The sequence below is a fragment of the Lepisosteus platostomus genome, chromosome 7, assembly GCF_059453375.1.
Source record: "Lepisosteus platostomus isolate fLepPlt1 chromosome 7, fLepPlt1.hap1, whole genome shotgun sequence".
In the NCBI taxonomy this organism is placed as follows: domain Eukaryota; kingdom Metazoa; phylum Chordata; class Actinopteri; order Semionotiformes; family Lepisosteidae; genus Lepisosteus; species Lepisosteus platostomus.
The window spans coordinates 51516054-51533608 of NC_142617.1; the positions used below are offsets into that span (position 1 = coordinate 51516054).

General features: G+C 43.4%; 1 protein-coding gene across 5 annotated transcripts in view; it reads right to left on the reverse strand.

Moving 5' to 3' along the window:
* LOC148659160 (integrin alpha-11-like) overlaps positions 1 to 17555 on the reverse strand; it is a 59778-nt gene that overhangs the window by 15620 nt on the left and 26603 nt on the right. For 4 of the 5 annotated variants that reach the window (XM_088641103.1, XM_088641100.1, XM_088641101.1 and 1 more), the window contains 10 exons: positions 16991 to 17156; positions 16189 to 16259; positions 11474 to 11618; positions 9958 to 10106; positions 8172 to 8315; positions 6250 to 6453; positions 5396 to 5526; positions 3904 to 4070; positions 1175 to 1314; positions 291 to 401 (listed from right to left, as the gene is read on the reverse strand). In XM_088641103.1, the coding sequence (XP_088497229.1) occupies positions 291 to 401; positions 1175 to 1314; positions 3904 to 4070; positions 5396 to 5526; positions 6250 to 6453; positions 8172 to 8315; positions 9958 to 10106; positions 11474 to 11618; positions 16189 to 16259; positions 16991 to 17156 (1428 nt within the window). The remainder of the gene's footprint in view (positions 1 to 290; positions 402 to 1174; positions 1315 to 3903; positions 4071 to 5395; positions 5527 to 6249; positions 6454 to 8171; positions 8316 to 9957; positions 10107 to 11473; positions 11619 to 16188; positions 16260 to 16990; positions 17157 to 17555) is intronic. The other variant, XM_088641104.1, reaches the window with a different exon arrangement.

Genomic DNA, 17555 nt, shown 5'->3' on the forward strand with positions numbered 1-17555 from the left:
GACTGGCCTTTTGGTGTGGTGGGTTTGGCATCTGCTTATATTGTGTGAATTGGGCACCCAGAAATGGACTGGGGCAGTTGTTCAAATCTAGGGTCTGACCGCAAACTCTACATATGTTCATTATTTATTTCAATAGTGTGCAGACTTACAACACAGGCTTCCTGTTCCAAGCCATCCTCGGGCCCATCTGTGACTGGTCTGACTGTGGTGTCGAACAGCTTTGTTGCTAGAACAGAGCTGACATGCTGCTGTGCTTGTCTGTTTCATTGAGGACATGCAGATGCACCAACCTCTGTCCTTAGTGTGGTTGGCCAGGTGTCATCCAACACTGGTCCCTCTCTGGACTCCACCATTCCGAACTCCACAGTGAAGATGATGGGGCGGCCATAATCCATGGTATCCTGCAGAAAAGCAATGATTAGGGGTCCTGAAAAGGCACTGCACTGGTACTGAAACACCAGTCACTCTACATCTTACACCCGAAGAAAGATCCACAGCCAAAACCTTGTGTTTTCTTTCTTCATTTTCAGCATGGAATAAATCTATGACTTTGCAGCCCACGATGCAGCTACCCACCTGAACTACTTCACTGTACATCTGTGACAGCTAAAGCCCATCTCGATAGTACTGCACTGTGCCAACCACTCTCCTGTAGGACTGACTATTGTATTGGACATTCTGTACATCGCATTACAGCACCTGCTCTGGTTTTTAACCCTCACCTCTACTTGCAACCAGGAAACAGTGCATTTCTTCAGAGTGTCCCTAAAGGTGGACTCACTGTGACACCATCCCGGTAAAGCAGATTAGTGAATTGGATTCATTCACAAAGAATAACAATGCTCTGTTGCCATTAAGCTTTAAGTCATGCTTTGAGGGACCTTTAGGACAAATCAGAATAAAAATGTCCTGCTGTTTTACTGATGCAAGTAAAGTTCAGAGATCAACATCTGTGTCTCTGTTTCCAAGAAGAGTGATTTCTCAGTGTATGTAATATCAGTCAGAGACACTCATACGCCAGGTTGTCGATTACAGTCAGGATTCTGGTATAGCCAAGACTTCAATGATAAAATTATATTAAATGCCAACTAACCAAGCAATGCAGGAACTGTTTGTGCCAAACGCATAGACTAAAGTCCACAGGGAGGCCTGTGTCTGAGTGCCCTGTACTTACCAGGACATGGAAGTATATGTGCTCACAGGACTCCTCTCCCAGGAGCAAGGTGAGGTTCTGGGGCTGCTGTCTGTCATTGTCATCCAGGATGGCACGCGGTGTGTATCTCCGCTCCTCAATGTTGACACTGTACTTCACTGCTGTGAAGAATTGAACATTTTCAGTACAGTGGGTGTTATCCTGTATCTACAGAGTTCAAACCCTCCAAAGCGCACTACCATGAAATACTGAATTCTGTTAGAGAGGCACTTTTTCATTCAATTAAAATGAAACAAAGACTCTTATCAGTTACATTGAACAATGATGTGGGGAGATGAATGAAGTATTTATCATTCCAAAAGACTCAGTTTTATAGTCGGATAGTCACTTGTTATATTTTGGCATTGACTTTCTTGCAGGAGGATGATTGATTACAGCTAATTAAATTATCTGTCTTACAGGTCAGACATTTTTTCCACAATAAACTGGTCTCCAGACAGTGAGAGCACATAATCTGTTTCTTTTTCTCTCTACTGTATGTTTTTCAATGTGTTTTTCCTGTGATTTATAGTTCTGTATCATGCTCTAACCAAGGTAATTTCCAAAAACAGGATACGGAATAAAAACGGAAAAAATGCATTTCCAAGGTCTTTAGCTTTGTCTGCTTAATTCTCCTCGTTTATTTGAACACAGTCCAAACATTTTGTACAAAAAGCACACTGCTGGCCTTACAGTAAACCAGCAGCAAATGTTGTCTCTAATTTTACAGTCTGATATCGGAGGAGATACCGGACAATAAGCGGGTGATGAGAAACAGGCCAGACACAGAGAGAGAGGGAAAGCTGACACAGTTAAAAGCTACTCAGTTTTACAGATAAAACTAACTACAAGCAGTCCAAAAGAACACAGTACTATAAAGAGTTATCTACCCCGAGGCTTAGCACATTAGAGAAGTGGTTTCCATTATAATCGGCTGAACACTGTGAACTTCTGACCTGCACATCTGACAAAAATTATAGGCAGACACGACAATAGGAATATGAAAGAAATGTGCTCCACTGTTTGCTATTGCAGTCAATTTCTACTTCTGATTTCTCCTGTCTGAGCATCAGGGAGCGAAGAAGGATTTGCCAGGAGGGACATTTCTCAGAAATCAGTGAACAGAAAAATACATCTTTAAGAATTCTAGGCTAAATGCTGTGGTGTAGTGTGTGGTGTGAAACACACTCATTACTCTTAACCTGGAGCAGAAGTAATTCAAAGTTTAACACTGAGGTGCAATCATAAAGGACATGGGTCATCACCAAACATTTAATTTCCCACTGGGGAATTGCTACCATAATACAGCAGCCAGTTCCTTGCCTGGGCCTCAGGGCAAAGAGCTGTGGCAGCTGTGCCTTTTTCTTTGTAGGGTAATTTCACAAAGGCTTTTGAGAGTGCTAGTGGCGCTATTGCTGATTAGTTAGCCCTGGCATTTCAAGCAAGAAAGCAATAAAAATATATTAAAGAAATAAACTGCCATAGATAGTTTAAACATATGTATTGTAGTCAAAAGAAGCTGTGCCATGAAAAAATGTTCCAGTGCCACTTCTGAGGCAATGTATGAGCCAGGGCACTTGAAGATCAGGATAGGGATGGTTAGCACTGTGGTCGTTTATCAAGATATTTGGCTTGATTATTTTTGGTTAGCAATGGATAGCAATGACTGAATCCACTTTATGCCTAAATTCCCACTGCCAAATGACATTCACACCCCTTGAATAGATGGGGCACTGATTATAGTTTTGGCAGTTGCAGTCAGTGCTGTCTGACTACAGGTTATTATCCAGATACTGAAATGACAAAAAATTAAGTCTTGCACCTAATCATTTTAAACTTTCAGTGCCAGAATTCGCAGGTATTAATACGTAAGAGGTGAAAAGTTCTATATGACGATCTGAAATATTATTTTAGGTTTACTGCATTATCTGAGCATCTCAAACTGTGTTCCAAGAGCTGCATTTGGAAACTTCTGAATAGTGTTTGCTCTTCTCATTAAATCAGGAATGGATTTCCAAGAATATTTAATAAACTGCTCCAAAAAACTTCAATGCTTATAACATTGCCACTTTCTGATGAATCTTGCTGGCTCCATCTTGTTTCATTTTTTTCTTGGATTTGCATGTCTTTGAACTTCACTCACTACAGAGGCCACCCACCCAAAATATAATGAAGTTGTGCCTTTTGCAAATACACTTTTCTATTTGAGCCTTATCAAAGAGGTGACAACATGATTTCTGTTTCTTTATCCCATAAACCTTTTACCAGCGTTTATTTTGCTAAGATGATATTTTGCATGACATCTATATCCAGACAATTTTGCTTTAAAAGTTTTTAATTTTATAAAAAATAATTTCAGGGAAACAAGAAACTCTTATCACATAGTAGTTTTATCTGTTTCAGATTCATTTGGAAATAATGCCCCATTAACAAACTGTACCAGCGCAGAATAACATTTTGTTTGGTTTATTTAGGCTGTATATTTTAAGTTGAGACTTTGAAAGATTGAACACCTGACACTGGTTTACAGGCACTGGCCTTTTAAACCTGGAACAGCTCAAGAAGGAGGCGGGGAAATCTCATCCTTTCTGGGACAGACCGAGGAAAAGGAAACTCAAATATAGCAGCAGAATGCGCAGCTGATCAAAGGGAAGCTCGCTGGCCGATCTTCCCATGTGACTAATGCGGGCAGCGTCAGGCTCAGGGCTTACCTACTTCCTGTGTGGGTGCGACGGGGGACTTGGCAGTGACATTGAGGCAGACGATGGCTGACATGCAGGTGACATCTTTGCCACCCCTTCGGCAGTCCTTGTTGAAGATATTGACCTTGTGGGGCTCAAACTTGACAACGGCATGAATCTGAACGACACTGCGTGACCTACCGACAGAAAGAAAGCATTTGAAATAACTGGCCTTTATATTATCTAATGAAGACCCTGACTGCTCACTTCACAAAATAACACATGACACCTTTATAAGATAAGATCACTTTATTGGCCATATACAATTTCTGGCTTTAGGAATTTGCCTTTTCGCAAATGTCTCCATGAGACACACAGATGGGGAGAGAGAAGCCTGGGGTCAGAGCGCAGGGTCAGCCATTTATACAGCGCCCCTGGAGCAGCTGGGGTTAAGGGCCTTGCTCAGGGGCCCAACGGAGTAGGATTCCTCTGCCGGCCACAGGATTTGAGCCGGCAACCTTCCAGCCACAGGCACAGATCCTTAGCCACAGAGCCACCACACCGCCCTCTATACAACTTGTATATGGAGGTAATAGTACTACTAATAGTAATTTTGCTATCAGCTTTACATAAGGACACCATGAAAACAGAACATTATTTCTACTTGTCTACTATTCTGTTTCCAATTAAGTATTTATTTAGTGTTTTTTCATATATCTCAGTACATCTGCCTCCACAGCCAGGCATTAATAACTCTCTGATTAAAAAAAAACTAGTGTTGTCCAGTGTTGCTGTAGACCCTTCTCTTGACAAGACAATCCTGTTGTGAAAACATCTGTGTTATGGCAGTATTGTTTTATAATTCTGATGCACTTCCTGAGCACAAGGAAACTATCCTTGGAAGTATATTGGAGGTGCACAGGCTCCTGAGCTTCAAATTAAAAAAAATAGAATATCATACTGTATTGCTAAAGTTATTTATGCTCCAGAAAATTGCCTGGAGAGAGATGTCACACTGTGAAGCTGTTGTAACAGCACATGGTAAAATAATTACTTAATAGACTAGTAATAATAATATGTAGTCTACTAAACTACTAATAATAACTACTACTAATTAATAATAAGACTTTAAATTTCAAAGGGTACTAAAGAGTTTCAGAAATAGGGGTAGGAGGCCATTAACTTCATTCACTTCTCAAATGCGAGTGAAGATGTACTGTACACCAGCTGTTCTTCACCAGCAACTACAATCTTAAATTGAAGTTAGGGATAACTTCACTTTAGTGTACTGTTGATTGTACCAAGTCAAGTCACTGGTTTGAAAATTGTGGTTTAGAGGGAAACCACCTACTGGTCAAGCAACACTATTTGGCACAACACTTTGGTTTGTCATTCTAGGACTGACCAGACCCAGCCTTCCTTAATGTCTGAGATCTGATGACATCAGGCTAGATGGTGGCAAGACTGTCAATGACAATATACAGATATCATAGAGCCCTCTGTTAATAAGGGGTTCACACACCAGAGCAACACAACAGCACCCAGAGAGCCTACTGCCAAGTCCACCAGCCCATCCTCATTCAGGTCCATCCTCCCATGAATGCTGCGGCCAAAATACATCAGGCTGTGGGAGAGATCTGCTGCTGCGATCCGCTGACGGGGAAGAGAGACATGCTGTTTTCAGTGGGTCTGCAACCTGTCATGGAACTTTACAAATTAATTATTTACATGACGCAAACTGGACACAGTCTGGCCAGTTGTGCTCCTATCGATAGGTCCAGTCCATCAGGCTGTGGGGGAGCTTTCTCCAGAGCTGAAACAAATGCCATCATTGAGCAATTTAGCAAATAAGCTTTCTAATGAAGTTTGGATTTGTCATCTTAAAAGGGATCAGAGTCAAGATGACCATTTTAACTACTGTGAGTTCTTTCCATTACAGTACTCTGTTCCAGTTAACAGTTACTTAGACAAAATCTGAACCACAGCACAGTGGCTCATTGGGCCTGACCTCGCTTTGGTTACTGAAGCATTAAGCAGAGGCTCCCCCTAAAGATGTGATGGCCAACCATTGTGGGGTTTACCCATGGCAATGCTGGTTCACACCTCAGTATCTGGGAGGACTAGAGCCACCAGGATAATGCTCTTTGCTCAAGAGTGCAAGAGCAGTATCTGCAGAGGGGACTTGAACCCACAATCGGAGGCTTACCCACTAAGCTATGCCATCCTTTCAACAATTACTTAACAGGTGCTTAATTAAATAATAGAGTCTGCTGTTGAAGAGTATATAAATGATTAAGGTAAAAACATTTAGTCATCAGAATGGGAAAGCCTAGGCTGTTCCTGGAGAGGAGAGACACATTAAGCCGTTGGTTTCACCTGCTTATATTCCCGCTGTATCTGGTCCTGCTGGCCAAAGAAGATGTATATTGCCCCCCGATGGTCGTCCTCCAGTGGTGCACCCACCACCACCTCGTTATAGGAATCAGCATTGAGGTCTGGAATGGGGGCCAGGGAGGAGCCGAACCGTGCATTTTGCCAGCGGTCTGAAATCTCTAACGCCCCCTCCAGGATGAAGTGGCTCTGGGGTACGAAACATGCGGTCAGCCAGGTGGCTAATACAAGGAACGACAAGTACAGCTCCTGTAACTGCCAGCATGCAATGACGGTCAATTGTGGGTCCAGAACATACACAGGGCCTCTCCCTAGACAACACCAAACTGCATTACGTCAACAAACTGGGTCTCCTGTCACAGAAGAATCCGACAGTGTTTAGGTTGCAACGACATACATTACCTTCTGTAACAGGCTCTTGCACACTGAGACGTGTTACTATGACTGCAGACCAAGAATTTACACTACTATTATCTGACAAACTGTAGGTTTTTGAAGGATTTCCAGTTTCTAATCTACATTCAGGAGAGATACTGGTCCCTCCCACTGATGGCTGGTCATCGTAAAGACTTCTGAATGTTTCATGAGAACCTGTATTATCAGGTGTTCAAAACAGTGCGAACTCAGCTGGAAAATATTTGTTCTCTCAAACAAAATTACTGTCACATCTTGATTAAATGGTCTTAATATGAGGAAAGTGCTGAAGTGAAAAGTAAAATACTTGACTGTTATGAGAAAATCCAGAAATGTGAGTCAATTTCAAGTCAAAACATTTTAAAATGGTTAGCTATCCTGCATCCAACCTCCTTCTCGCTATCTATAGATGTCTGAATGTCACTTTGAATGTACAGCAATATGACATGACTTGCTTCCCTTTAACAAGTTCACAATCTTTATAGATGAAAGAAAGGATGCCAAGGGAGCAGACTGTAGCACATATACCTCACTGTGCCTCAGGGTCAAACCTGCTTAATATGATTACAGAAAGAGGAATAAAATCTCTAGTTTTATTATTGGAAACACATGCTGTTGAACTGAATCCCACATATACACATAGCAAGGCCGCGTGCTGCTGATTTAACAAGTGAGGTGATGGACTTTTCCATTATCCCACAGCTTCTCCATCCTGCATTCTCCTGTGACACTTTTTCCTTTCCCTGAAGGAACTCCAGTTCATTTAAGGCTGCATGAACTGGTTCTGGGAAGCCAAAGAGGGGTCTCCAGGTTTTTCAGGTCTTCCTAATCTGCAACCCTATAGAGATCTAATGAATTTCTGAAATAAACCAAACAGACCCTTTTCTAAAGATGAAACACTTGCTTTTAAAACTCCCTGGAAAAAATCCCAGCTGCTTCATCATGCTAAAGCATTTTGCTTGTCACTCCAGCATTTTCCATGAACCAAGGTCATTTAAGCAGGATGTAGTGGCAATTTTGCTTGAATGATTAAAAGCTTTCCTACTGAGGTCACCCTACAATGTGCTTCTGATGGCAGATCTTTTCATTATGGTTAATGGAAATCTAAATTTTTAGTGGGTATTTCACACATCTGAAGAAGGCTCCACGGCCTAAATGTTGTGTTTTCTTTCTTCTCTTTTCTGCATGGAATAAACCTGTTACTTGTTCCTTTGTATCTATATTTCTATTCAATTGGTTATGCATGTTAGTGACCAATATCTCTCCTGAATACTCAGTCATTCCTCAGGAAAGATTTTGTTAAAACTTAGTGTATTGCAGGAAATATAGAGTGGGGCAGGGTACATCTATAGATGGGCAAAGTACAGTTTTTAGACATTTCTCCCCCACTGCCCAAAAATATTTTAAATATTCAATCTTTTACCATGTGAAATGGAGCAGACTTTTCTCACATCTGGCAGGGTAAGGGTTGAATGGAAGATGTACTCACTCACCTGCTCAGTGACTCTGTAGATGTATACCTTGCCCTTCTCCCAGCCTCCACTGAAGAACATTGGTGCAGCAACGAGGAGATTGTCGGTCACACCGTCACCGTCTATGTCCACCGGAGCAATCTCACTGCCATAGTAAGAACCTATCTGCAACCACAACAAACAGCTGCAGTAGGTGCACAGTCCAAAGACAGAGACAGAGGGAAGAGACCAAAGCAACTTCCGTCCAAATATTTTCGTACTTGTCAATAGTCACGGGTCCTGGGTGCACTGCAAAAACCTTTAAAGTCTGAATCCTGATATGACTGAAATTACAGAAAGGAGGATTTCAGTATTTTTATATTTTGGCCGTGCATAACACAGCTGTGATTGCTGGGGAGAGAAAGGACAAGAAATAAAAGTCCAGAAACAAACACCGGTATTTTAGCTTGGTCTGGACAGGTGGCTATATTGGCCTCAGGCACCACTGTGTATGTTTTCAAGTTGTTAATTTGTCAATCTAGAAACTCCCCAGGGGGTAAACGCAGTTCCAGGAAGTTCCCTTAGAATTTGTGATTTCTTCATTTCAAATTACTTCTCAGGTTTAAATTTCCTGGCACACTTTTGAATAAAGATGACGGCAATGTGTTTTTTTGATAGAGAGATATTTGGGATTTATAGCTGCCCTTGAGGAAAACCTGAATTTTTTAAAGGGAATTGATCGAGAATCTCAGTTTGCATCAGGTTAAAATGCGGAACTCATCTCTACAAAGATAGCCAACCCTCCTTTGACTGAAATGAGTTGCCTATTTCATTTGTTTGATGAATGTTCTGAATTGTTTCTAAAAAAAGTCTCTTTTTACACAGTTGTTTTCACATTTTTAGGCATTGCTGGTGCTAAAGGAATTTCTCACCTCCTATCAGTCCCTGTTTTAATTTAGGGACTCACATGCAAAGCATGTGCCTTCTGGCGTTGGGGTCTAGACTGTAATGGCGACCCTCATGTGCTGAGCACATGTGACAAGAAATCTCCATGAAGAACACAAAGCAATTAGGTTCATGCTGTTTCTGAGCTGTCTGGAGTAGTTTAGTTCCTTACATGTGAGGAGTAGCACAAAGATTTGTATTTTAACCAGCAGCTGGAAACCACGCAAGGAAAGTGTGCCTTTCTAGACCCGAAAGACAACGTTGTTTCGAAATAGTTTGATTCACTTAAGTTAAGCACCATCACATGTTTGGAAATTAAGAACTTATGTCAATACTGTATGTTGCATATACCACAGAAGTTCTCCTTTACGTATGGAAAAGAAAGAAATGAGTTACTCTATGGTAAGAATAGATGCCACCTGAGGCTAAGAGCACAAGAACAGAACAGCTGGAATTGACAAGGCTCAGTCAGAAGCTCCCTGGATTGGAAAAGGATTTGCAGCAGTCCTGACTACCAGACTACTGGGGAAAGGATGTAATAATGCTATAAGCTGCATTTCTTTTCTCGTTGTGAAAAATTAACATATATTTTTCTAAAGGGGTGGAAATTTAAACAGATGACCAGACATGACTTTGCTTCTGTGAAAGCGTGTTGTGGCTTTTCTGAAATTGGAACACTTCTCGAATGAAGGTGCGCTCACCAACTAGCTAAAGATCCGCTGTGGCTGTGGACAATACAGCTCCACCGCAGCAAAGCATACATTTTTCAGCTGTCAAGGCTGAGCGGTTCAGTCTCTTAGGGGCGGAGTGAGCTTGAGGAGTCCAGCAAGGGGGTACAGTGCTGAGTGAGTGTGAGCTCGGATAAGCGTTCACTTGAGGGTACCTGCTGTCCCTTGAGCGAGTGAAGGATGGTGAGGTTGCCATTGTTCCGCAGAGTGAAGATGATGACTTTTCCCGTGTGGTTGAACCGTGGAGCTCCAGCCACGTACAGCCGTTCGTTCTTTGCCGACACCACTGAAGTCACAGTGTACCCTGGAACAGTAAGGCACTGGTAGTCATTATGCTGAGTCTGTGGAGACACAATGAGGAACTGGCACTGTTAATCTGTGTTATCCTCTAAGTACTTGCAGCATGCATGGAAGGCTGGTGATAGGATGAAAATCTGGAGGGTGGACAATCGAGGCTGAGCTATGATTATGATTATAATTCTTGTTGTTCCTGATGTGGGGGACAAGATAACGTCATTGGTGAAAGAGCTAAGTGAAGAAACAGAAATGCACTTCATAAATCTATTAGCGCTCCTCCAAAAATAGCAGAATATATATTTTTTTCCATGCATTGTGGATTTTTTTCATACTCCTTTGGCATCCAAATGGCTCTCACTCTGCGGCTCAGACTAATGACTGGCAGTAAAACAATGAAATACAATAGAGGCTGTTCGCCTTGAATTGCTGAACTCCAGTCAGTCACTTTCCATTTCGATGCTGGCGTGTTTACATTTTTTTCAGGGAGGGCCGGGTCTAAATTCGTTCCCTCTCTAATAAGATCTGTAACTGTTTCCACCATGCTTCCTAATGGAAAAAACAAAGAGTAAGAATTGCTGGGAACTGGCTTGACAGTTTATAGCAAGGACTGGAGCTGGGATCGTGTTAAAACCACAGGCTGCAATGCACTTGCCACATGTCCCCGATGCTGAGAAGCACACATCCACTTCACGTGTTTTGGAATCAATCGGCTACAGTGAAGCTTGGGAGCTCCCCTGACAGCACAGAAAGAGCTGCCATTACGAAGCTGTTAACTGCTCTAACATGTGGTGCTTTCAATTAGGCAGGCTTGAGGGTGAAGAGAGGTGAAATTAGGGCTTTTATTTTGATCAATTACTAGTACATTAAACTCACACAGCATATTTCATTAGAGCACAGCTAGTGCTTGACTGTAAATAAAAACATGCCATTGCAAAGGTAACGTCTTACATATATATATTTACTTACATACCTTTATATATAACCCCAATTTTTTTAAATGGTCTTGAGCCCTTAGGCTTTGGTGCAAAAAGAACATCAGCTGAATACCCCTGATTCACACACCTCTATGCAGATCCTCTTCCCTAATCCCTGACTCGTGAAAACACTGGAAGACAGAGGGTGTACAAACTGCAGGAGCTATAAGAACTTACAGCCAATAGTGTTGGAGTGTTTTAACTACCTCCTGTCTGAAAGCTTACCTCTGCACTCAAACTCCTAATTTCTTACACTGAGCTGTGTATGCACATGATTCAAATGCTTTGTTCTGTGTAAAGTGCCTCGAGATGACGTGTCATATGTGACAGTATGTTAAAAAATGGCAACTGGAACGACTCGGTCGTTCAGCACACCGCGCGCGCCCTCTTGCTGGCTTACCCAGGTACGCCCCGTGGTTCTTGAGCTCCTCGGGGAACTCCTGCTGGTAGGCAGCTTTGGAGGGGATGACTTTTCCGTGCCTCGTCTCCTTCAGCACAGCCCCGTTCCAGTCGTATGCCCCCACAGCCCCCACCAGGATCCCGTCCTGCAGCGAGAGACAGATTCACCGGCGTGAGCCTGCACAACGAGAACTGTGTACCCCGGGCAAAAGACAAGCGCAGCGTTTTAAAACGCCAAAGCACAGCATCACTATCCAGCAGCCAGTAGCCATATCACCCTGCAACTCACAACTGGAAACCCACTGAAGCTAAGCAGGTGTGAGCCTGGTCAGTACCTGGATGGGAGACCTGGGAAAAACGAAGGTTGCTGCTGGAAGAGGTGTTAGTGGGGCCAGCAGGGGGCGCGCTCCCTGCAGTCTATGTGGGTCCTTATGCCCCAGTATAGTGACGGGGACACTATACTGTAAATAGGCGCCGTCCTTCGGATGAGACGTAAAACCGAGGTCCTGACTCTCTGTGGTCATTAAAAATCCCAGGGCGTTTCTTGTAAAGAGTAGGGGTGTAACCCCGGCGTCCTGGCCAAATTTCCCGTTGGCCCTTACCAATCCTGGCCTCCTAATTATCCCCCTCTATGAATTGGCTACATTACTCTGCTCTCCTCCCCACTGATAGCTGATGTGTGGTGAGCGTTCTGGCGCACTATGGCTGCCGTTGCATCATCCAGGTGGGGCTGCACATTGGTGGTGGTGGAGGGGAGTCCCCATTACCTGTAAAGCGCTTTGAGTGGAGTGTCCAGAAAAGCGCTATATAAGTGTAAGCAATTATTATTATTATTATTATCAAAAGCTGTTTAAGAAGTCAAAGTCCCATTCCCTTTCCCCCTGCTAGAGGTGTCTTCGCAGATGAAGTAGCGCATCCGCGCTGCAGCCGGACTTACGTGTACTTGGCATAGTAAGAAGAAAAACAACTGCGATGGCGGATCTGTGAGCCCTTTGGTGTGGATGCCAGCCTTTCTGCACGGGCGCCAGTGCCAGGCCGCACCTGCTCAACGCGATCAAGGCACTGCCGTGCTGGAGGCTGCGTGTGTGATGTGTGGCACGTGGTGATGTTTTTTAGCACAGCTTCTCACTGTTATGGCTGCACGCTTAGATCAGTAGAAGTTCTTGGATGGTTTTTTAGCATTTTGTTTAACTTGAGGTTCAAGGTCTTGATTTTTCTGACGGGCAAAGCCCCGAGAAGCCTTGGCCATCAGGCCAGCTGTGTGCAGGTGTGTGGTGCCCGGGGACAGTGGGCTCAGCTGCCCAGGGGATGGAGAGACCTGTAGCTGTTGGCGGGCAGATGTATTTACTTTGGAAAAAGTAGTGGATTACACGTAGGATGAAGGTAAATTTTCAGACAAACTGCTTTATCTCCCAGGTTTTCTCCCAGTCTGGCTAATCGAAGGGATTAGGGGTTGTGTCACTCCCCGAATGAACACGCGTCGCACACAGCATGCTGCTGACATGGGAGCCAGAGAAAGAGCACATGTGAGCCACCTTCTCCTTACATCATGCAGAATGCACGGCCCTCATGAGCTGTTTTTCTCTCTCTTTACAGCCATGTGACTTTCCTCTGTTGTTAATTCAGGAAATGGAACATCTTTCACAACACTCTTAAAAACCAGTTTTACTTTACGGACCCTGCCAACTATTGTTAATAAAAAAATTAAAAGAAAACACTTAATCTATTCAGTGTGTTTCTTTTTTAATTTCCCCCCCATATTTGTGTTTTGAAAAAGAATTGAAAGTGTCCAAGACATACTGGCAGATGCTAAAAAAGTGTGTTACGCAAATTTACTCCAAGAGGACCTATTGCAGGGCACAGTGGGCAACCTGGACAGCTAAGTGTTTATTAAGGAGTGAATCCTGCAGTGCCTCATTGCACCCAAAATCACTGTGAAACTAGCCAGTGTTCTCACAACACCTCCATGCCAGTAACATACTTATCAGCCTTATACAGCATGTACAAACACCAGTCTTCCTGACTGATGTTTGTGTCTCCTCCTTTTGTGCTTGGTGTTGTTTCACATCCCTGTCACCACTGTATCGAAGTTGTTACTTTTCATTGAGTGGCTCTCTGTAATACTAACTTCCCAACCCAGTAATGTGTTTTTTCCACAGCACACCAGCCCTGTTTAAGGTATTGCCAGAACACAGTTGCAACCCACTTTTTTTGCTTTGCAAAGTGTACATGAGGTCAGGCTTGAATCATTCAGTGCGCAGTTCTGGCAAGGGCCTGCAAGCTGATAAAGTTTTTCTATTCCTTTGTGAGCAGCCAGAATGACTAATGAGATCCAGAGGTGTCATGTCCTAAACATTGTTCTTCATCACAGCAGCTGCACCATGTCATTTATTTACTCTAATGAAAGATTGAATAGTTGCACTGGAGGTTGTTTGGGCTCTGTCTAATTAATTTTGACAAAAGGTAAATTGGGGAGAAAGAGATTGGTGCAGGAAGTTAAACACTTAAAAGAAATAATACATCTTTGCACATGTACAGAATGTATATAATGCTTCATAGGGCTTTTGAAGTGTCTTATCAGACTAACTAGGGTAAAATGTCTGCAGTGTTGACACTTGACACCAGTTCTGCACAGGCCAGAACATAGAAAATCTATTTATTACAACCTAATTAGAGCAGATAGGCTTTTAAAAAACATCTGATGGAAATAACCAAACCAGATTCTCTAATTTCTTCAGGGTTGGCAAAGTCTTTAAGATGGGCTGCTGTATAGCAGCTCTGCAAGCAGCACATGGCTGGGTGAAAAAGATCAGCAAAGGGTATATTTTGAAATGTGACCAAAAGATAAGTCACATTAGGCGGGGGCCAAACCACGAAGGGATTAAGAATTTAACTCTGATTTAAGAAATTGATGTAGGTGTGTGGGTCAACCTGTGGTCTCATCGGCCTGTCTCATTAAGAATGAGGCGGCACAGTCAGCACTTAAGAGGCCCACCTCTGTCAGCATAGACAGTTACTCTTTTATCCTCAGCACAGTGACGCGTTAGAGTTAGAGAGGGTTAGCCAATCACTCTGTGCTACATCTGCATTTTAATCTGATCATTAAACTTATTTTCTCCCATGCATGCACCTTGACTTTGCCTTGGTTTACCATAGCTCTCCTCACACTGCTCATTGTACATTGCTGAACTTTACCATGCTTTAACAATGAACTTTAAATGAGGGAAGTGCCAAAAATTATATTTTTGGAAAACAACCGAATCTCAAAGCACAGAGGCTGTGCAGGCAGGGATTGCAGGTCGGTGCTGAACATCAGAAACTCTGGAAGCTCTCAGTCAAAGCCAGACAGTCTTGCACAGCCGACTGCATTTAAAGTGAGGACAGTCTGATGTCACAGGACTCTTCCTGGAGAGTCGGGTTTCGTGGGCTCTAGAGTAAATGGGAAACAGGTGCTGCTTTTTGCTATGAAAAAAAAAATTGATATTTTCCCTAAAGTTTCTAAAATGTTTATGATGGTATTGATAGATGTAACTGACACGGTACAGTAGCAAACAAGAGACAGATTCAGATTCAGATACAGATTCAGAAGAATGTACAGTTGAGCCTCTTAAAAGGGCAAGGGTACTGTATCTCTCACAGTGCAGGAAGACGGGAGGCAGTCTGAGAGTCTCGACAGGCAGTGTGTCTGATGAAGCCAGTGCACCGAGACCAGACAGTGTCTCCAGCTGCCAGGGCAAGCAAACCGGCTGTGCCTGAAGAGAGTCACAGATCCACTTTCTAAAAAAATATTTTCCACGATTTTCTCTTTTTCTTGGTATGTATTTTGCTTTTATAGGAGATGCAATGCTATCCCAGGAATCCAGTGATTGTCCTGAAATAGGAAATTTCCACTCGGTCTCATTTTTTGTGTTTGTTTTCTCTTTCTTGGAGAGGTAGGCGAGTGTGGGTGTGTTGGCGTGCTTGCGTGTGTGTGTGTGAAGAGGTGGCGGGGGAGGGGGGGATATTTTACTCTCTAAGCTGTGTGTGCTCTGACTGGAAGCTGGATCTTATTAAACCTCATTGCATCAGCGTCCACAAATCCACAAACCACAGAGAGAGGGACACAGAGACGAAGAGAGGATGGCAGAAACTGGGAGACATAGAGAAACAGAGACTGAGAGAGCAAGAGGAAGAAAGAGAGAGTTGGACAGAACAAGAGAGCACAAATGGAGGAAGAGGGAGAAGAGCAGACAAAGAGAGGGGGACCTCAGTCACACTCCACTGCCCACGTCATCCTCTGTTTTGATTAACAGCTCCTGTGTTGAACACAAGCTTCACCACATTTATTGCACTGCCTGATCATGACCAGGAGAGCCGAGATAAATCTCTTGCCCTGTAGGCCTCATCTGCAGACATCTCAGATGAATAAGCTGGTTGTTTAACTATTTATGTCTCCTGAAAGAGACATTACTTATCTCCTCTCTACCTGCAAGACACTTTCTGTTCTTAAAAAGAGAAAGAAGGCCAGAGGATAGAAAGGGAGGGAAGGGGGGAGAGAAGGAAGCTAAGAGGACTGCGGTAATGCTAACACATTTGCAGAGTGTCCCAGAAGGGAGGGAGAGTGAGAGGGAGGTTGGAAAGGCATGAAACGCAATACTGTACCAAAGCAGAGAGGGAAAGAGAACAATGTGAAATGACAAGAACGAGTGTAAATAAAACCCCGGAAAAAACACCTGCCTCCACGATGTGTGAGGAGAACCCGGCCTGGGACATCTGCAGGCCAAATGCCGTCCCGTTCTTGCTTGTTCCTGTCAAGATGGAGAGGGGAGCAGCGAGTTAAGACAGGCAGAGCAGGCCAGGAGCAGTCAAATTGAATCATGGCTCAGGTCACTCACAACCAGGTTGAAAGATGGACATCTATGTAAATGCCATATTAACATATGTCACACCTTGGAACAGAAATGTGTTCTGTTGTGTGACCCCAAACAGGAACCAAAGCAGTATGTGGAGCCTTTGACTTGACCCGTTGCAGGGCCTGATGCAGATGTGTGTGCAGAAAGTTGAAAAAATCTTTATAATGTAACAGGGGCATGGGTAGGAAACACTGAGAATTCCTGCATTTGTGGTTCAGGTTTGCACGCCACAGGGGCAGGGGAATGCTGGGATCCCCATATGTCCTGTGGGATAGTTATGCAACACCAACACATTTCACAAATATGTTTGGAGGCTCTTTTTCCAGCTACTGTCTGGAAAGTCAGCACATTTCCCTTTCGGCTTCTTTTATGCTACACATTCACAGATACTGGGTATTCATTAGTGCCTTCTCACTCAGAGAAGGTAATCCAGCTCTTTTTGTTCATATCTTGTTCTAAATATGTAAAGCTGATTCGGCTGAATATATTTTAAAAGTGAATGTTTGTTTTCTGGAGTGCTCTTGCTGCAGGACTACTTGTGGTCACCCCAATTTCAGACTTTCAGGGTTACAGCATGTCGTGCACATCACTTTCTGCTAACTCTGCAGTTCAGTGCAGTAAAGTACCTTCCAAGCTGAAGATGCGCTCCCCCAGCGCGTCCACAATGTCTTTCAGTGCAGATTCATCCGTCACGTTGAAGAAGTGCTTATCATCAGGGTCGCTGGCGATGTACTTGATTTCCTTCAGAAAGGCTTCAGGGTTGATCCCTCTCCTGTTGTAGTACCCCAAGACCTGCCGGCACAAAGGAGACGTCAACACCCTTACTGCACTCTTCGGTTTTCCGTATAGATTGCTTTCAGGAATTTAACTGGCCAGTTTCACACTAAACTAGAAAACCCATTTTCCAGATAAGCAAAAGACATGCTCAGCAAATGCATTACAGTGTCACTGGTATTATGATATTACTGGAGACATTTAAAAACTAATGAACAGGAGCCATTTCTTTATCCAGATGGTTGTGGGAGTCAGGAACAAGCTACCCAGCCATGTTGCTGAAGCCAATGCCCTGGTTTCTTTTAATAAATGGCCAGATTAGACCCCTGGATCAATTAACTACAACTACCAAAGCAGCCCGAAGACCTGAAAAACTCTCTCATTTTTAATCTTTCTTATGTTCCCATGTCTAATGTA